At 36.5% G+C, this 5451-nt stretch overlaps 1 protein-coding gene across 1 annotated transcript in view; it reads left to right on the forward strand.

Annotated features, from left to right (window-relative positions):
• Positions 1-2276: 2276 nt before the first annotated feature.
• LOC118738528 (probable low-specificity L-threonine aldolase 2) overlaps positions 2277-5451 on the forward strand; it is an 11362-nt gene continuing 8187 nt past the window's right edge. Inside the window, exons 1-2 of the mRNA XM_036469464.1 lie at positions 2277-2540; positions 5258-5332. Of these exons, the coding sequence (XP_036325357.1) occupies positions 2333-2540; positions 5258-5332 (283 nt within the window). The 5' untranslated portion in view covers positions 2277-2332. The remainder of the gene's footprint in view (positions 2541-5257; positions 5333-5451) is intronic.

Here is a 5451-nt window from a genome sequence, read left to right on the forward strand (position 1 = left end):
ACAGTGGTACCAAACTGGAATTGACTGTTCAAAGTAGTCCAGTGCGCAGTAATTTTTAATATATACTTTTTTTTGTTGACATTGACATTGGAAATTTTCGCGATTTAATCGAAACATCCAAAATCGAAAGTTCCAGAACAAATAAATAAATATATTGGTTTTTTCTCAAAACACAAAAAACAAAAAATACCACTGCAACCAATATTAATGCAATTTACAACACATATCCATAAGCGAATGGAATATGTACATTGTGCATCGTTGCTTCATCGATGACAAGTAATGGCATTTGATTAATAATAGATTGGCGCTTACACGTATGTTAGTGTTTTAGCCGAGCTTCTCCTCCGACTTGTGGCGTGCGCCTTGATGTTGTCACACAAAGCGGAGGGACCTACAGTTTTACGCCGACTCCGAACGGCGATTGTATTTTTATGAGAAGCTTTCTTTCAGGGCAGAAATACATTTGGAGGTTTGCCATTGCCTGCCGACGGGCGACCGCTATTAGAAAAAATGCTTTTTTGGTTTTTATTTCTTGATGTTGGGTTGACCCCGCTTGAACCCAGGCCCTGCGTAGTGGTAATACGCCCGGCTAATCACTACGTCACAGCGGCCGCGTTTGATTACGCTCTGTTATTTTGCTATTCAAATATTTTTATATTTTTGTATTCAAGTATTAAGTGAAATTTGCGGTAAGAGGCAGTGTTGCCACAGACAAAATTTTTTTCCTACCAAAATTTCTTACCATATCCAACCAAAACCTACGAAAGTACCAAAATTGGCAACGCTGATGCCATGCTCCCAATTCTAGATGGAGAAGAAAATCGTTCTCCAAGATGTATCAATCTACGATTCATTCTTCGTGGGTAGGCACATATAGTATACTCTGGGGTTTCCTCCACCAGCCCACAAAACCTACAGTCCCTCTCTAAAGAAAGACCCACTTAATTCAATTCTATATTCTAGGAGTCTTTCGGAATTCCTCCTAGAAGGAATTACGAATCTCTTTGATTGTCTTATTTCCTTTGATTTCCGCCAGCAGGTAGCAATTTGAGATTATTCCCAGCTAGCTTTTAAGTAGTTCTGCAATGTATCCTTTAGATGTACTGCAGAATAGCTCGGGACCATAAAAGAGCATTTGGGCCCCACGCTTTGCGAGACAGTCAGCCCTTTCGTTGCCTTCAAACCTTTCATGTTGCACACACCACCGCGTTACGCTAGTGAGGGCTCTTTGGTGGTTCAAGAGTTCACAAGCCTTGATACCATTTTAAAAGAGTCTAAGGCCTTTAACGCTATCTCAATATCTGACATAATACTTACTCTGGCACCATTTGCCTTCTACGATGACAGTCGCGAACACAGACTTTGATTGCGAAGACCTCCGCCTGGAAAATGTTTGTGTACGAGCCCATTGACGGACTTTGCTGGAATCTTGGTCCAAGTACGCCATTAAGTATATATGGATGTTCATATTGTATTTTGGCAATAATGGGGGTATAAATACATAAATACATGTGTACTTAGGAATCAGGTATACGATAATTCGTGTAAAAAAGGTTACTAAAAGTTTAGAGATATTATGATTTTCTATGTTTCGCAAATAGCGATTACTCATTGTCAAGGAACCTACTAAAATGTAGTCAAGCCTACCAACCTACGAAATGGAAAAAACATATCAGTTTTTGTAGGAAAAGCCAATAGAGTTTCATAAACAAATTTCACCGAATGTTCTTAGAAACTGTGTAAATAAATACGATATGTATGTAAATATATGCGAATTTATGGCAAATATATTTATTATTGAGTTATTTGTTTTGTTATTTTTTTGGCCTATTGTATTCAACAATTTATATTGAGCTCGAGGCCGTTTTATTTGAACATAGTATTATGGACTTGCTTAACTAACTTACCTGAATGCTTATTGAAAAAATTTTTACTTTAATTTTATGAATATATGCTGCAGATATCGCACGTTTACTAATAAAACGAAATATTTCAAAATTTAAATTTTGTGGGAAAACGCAATCAAAGTTTTATCAATTCATACAGTTGTTATACAAAAGGACAGATGGAAAGACACATAACTTCGCCATGTTTGGGAAGTTTAGTTATCTATTAAACTGGACAAATTCTACTTATCAAGTTTATTAATTGCATAATGGAATCTCCAAAAATGTAAATTTTGAGTTACAACTCCATATTATTAAACGTGCGCTATATATTACTAAGAAATTAGTATTTCTACTGCATTTTATATAATGTTATTTAATTGTCCACAGATCTGCAAAGAACAAAAGAATTTCGGGTTTATTGGTTAACCGATTAAATAAATATGACTGAATACGTGATCGATTTACGTTCGGATACCGTGAGTGTGCCAACTCCAGAAATGCGCAAGGCCATGTTCGAAGCAGTTGTTGGTGATGATGTTTATGGCGAGGATCCAACTGTAAATGCCTTAGAGGAGAAAGCGGCTAAGTTATTAGAAAAGGAGGCAGGCCTTTTTGTACCCAGCGGCACTATGGGAAATTTGTTAGCATGTGAGTATTCAATCGATTATCCGCACATATATGCATGTGTGTATGTATGGATGTATATCATAAGGAATGACACACTAAGTTGACTTATGTAAGAAAGAATTTCAACCTATACATAAAACTTCGTATTCACGTTAAACCACTAAATTCCTTGCGTAATTCAAAGTTAGTAACATAATACAAAAGGGAAGGTAGTTCTATTTAATGACACTCGTTGTTGTTGTTAACCATTTGACTTTTGATAAAATTATTGCACTTAATCAAATTCATGCTACCTGATCACTAGAAGTAATTTTTTTTTTTAAGCAGAAGATTTCATAATTCCACTCAAAAATATTAAATAGGATAATTTTAAAAATTTGTCGGCTATATCATTTCGAAAATAGGGTTGACGAAACTGGGTTTCAGAACGCATGATAAAGTGATCAAAATTATATTTATGTTATTTGTTTTTTCGGAGGGCGGTCTTTAAAAGCCGACTTCAAGTCGAAATATTATAAAAAGGGTTTATTTGGGAATAAAATTCTTTTAAATTAGATTTTTAAATCGCAAGATTGCATTCTAAATAATAAAATGTAAAATGTTATTATAAAATAAAAAGAACGTTTACGATGAAGCTCCCGTTAACTGTTTACATTTTACAGCAAAGTTCTTGATACACCACATCTTTTTTAAATACTCACAAGCTAAAATTTATTTTTTATTCTCTACGCATTTTCCTCCATTTAAAAAACATGCACTCATACTTTGTATTTGTAATACGTTAGCCCCACAGCAGGTAATGGTAGACTTCCAAGCGTACTTCTAAGAAGAAGTTTCTCCTAACAAAAAAAAAAAAAAAAAACAATTCCGTTCGGAGGCATACTTCAATCGAAAACAAACTTTCACTACATATTTAAGAGAAAAAAGTCGACATAAAAAAATGTTAATTTTGTAATTTGGGCTTCGCATACCAATTGCTTTGCAAAAGTCCCGCTTGCCTACAGGGCCATAGATCTTGCGTAGAATAGTTCTCTCGAAAGATTCCAAAGCATTTTCATTTTGATAAGAGCCTGATATATTTTTGTCGCGAGATGGCTCTGAACATCAATTGCTTAGAGATATTTCCAGACTGACATTATTTATAATGTCAACGTTGAATCAAACGTCAACATTTGATGTTCTTCTTCTTTTCCATGTTTGGCGCTACAACCGTTCGTCGGTTTGTGGCCCGAGGCCAAAAAACTTCACTGCCTCTCGCCTTTGCGAGGTTGCGTCAGTTGTACATCTCTAGTGCAGATAAGTGCTTCTGCACTTGGTCCTTCCGTTGTGCTCGGGCGCGCCCATTCTTTCATTTTATACCCATGGGTGCCGAGTTTAAGGATATTTTCACCGCAGCATTGTCATCGGTGCGGGCAACCTGCTCAAGCTGCATTTTTATACGTTTACCTACATATGTATGTCCATCTCGTTGAAAAGCTCGTACAGTTCGTCATTACACCGTACTCGGTACTTGCCGCCAACGCCATATATCTTAAATGAAAAAAAATGCCTCGCAAGTCTCCAAAGCCTTCTCATCCCTGTTATATATCATCCATGTTTCTGCGACATATAAAACGACGGGTATGATGAGAGATTTTTAGTGCGTATTCCGAGGCTTGTTAAGTCTTTCCATTGGACGGGTGATTTCCCATCCAAATATGCGCTTATGTACCTGACATTATTTGTGGCGTTAAGGCAAGGGAGTTTTGCGCGCTTATCTTCCCTAGAGCTCCACCTATGATGTCGTCAGCATAGGCCAGCACTTTTATTCCTCCCGCGTTGAGCTTGAATAGTACTGAGTTGATGGTGGTAAGCCACAATACGATGTATTGTGGGACGTCATTCCTGGTCAAATTTGTGTTTGGAGACAAACCGGTTTCGACGTTTTGCCATCTTCAGTGTACTTATTCGTTCCTGGCATTTAAACTAAATTAATAATTTATGCTTAGTATGTAAGTAGTTATGAGGCTTCTGATTTATTAGATCAAATAATATTTAAGTTACGTAGATACCCTTTATCCATATCAAAAAAGGCACACCTTTTTCGAGCAAACACAATGTTGTCGTCACCAAGCCATAAGTGCAGGGCATATGTATAGTACATATGTATATTGTATGTAAGTAATCAAAGAAATTATTACTTAAAATTGCCATTGCGCTCTAATTCCATAAGCACTTAAAACCACATACCGCATATAAATATTTCAAACAGGGAATTTTAACGCCTCGCTCTAAAGTGATATTTCTTTATAAATTTCAAGTAGACCTTCGCTTAACAGAATGCAGCCTGCAATGCTTTTGTTGGAATTGCTGTAATGGTTGTAGTGGCTGTAGCTTCTGATGCTGTTGGCGCCAAGGAATGTAATTCACTTTCATGGTTTCTGAACCTTCACACTGAGTGTGTACGCTCGCCACATGCCACTAAATGTAGATATGCTTACTACATACCTACATATATGTATGTATAACTACAGGTGTGCAAACTTGCAAGTGAGTGTGATTGTTAATGTGGGTCTGCATTTGCAGGTGTATCCTTCTGGTGCTTGCTTACTTCTAAAATTTCGCCAGAAAATCAACAAATTTATGTTCCCTTCGCAAATTCATACATACCTTTGCACACACACATACATACGCATACATTGATCTACATACATACATAGTATATCATATTCTTATCTTGCCACTTTTATACTTTTCAGGTATGGTGCACTGTCAACAGCGTGGCTCGGAAGCAATTGTGGGTGATTTATCTCATGTATATCTCTATGAGCAAGGTGAGTTTCATTTCCTGAAAAGTTGAGAAGCGCTGAAATTAAAAGTTTCAAATAAAAAATGAAAAGGAATAAATTTTTTTTATGTATATGAGGAAATACTAGAAGTAAAGCGAGAAGAT

The sequence above is a fragment of the Rhagoletis pomonella genome, unplaced genomic scaffold (genome assembly GCF_013731165.1).
Source record: "Rhagoletis pomonella isolate Grant_MI unplaced genomic scaffold, Rhpom_1.0 Rhpom_scaffold_00004, whole genome shotgun sequence".
In the NCBI taxonomy this organism is placed as follows: Eukaryota; Metazoa; Arthropoda; class Insecta; order Diptera; family Tephritidae; genus Rhagoletis; species Rhagoletis pomonella.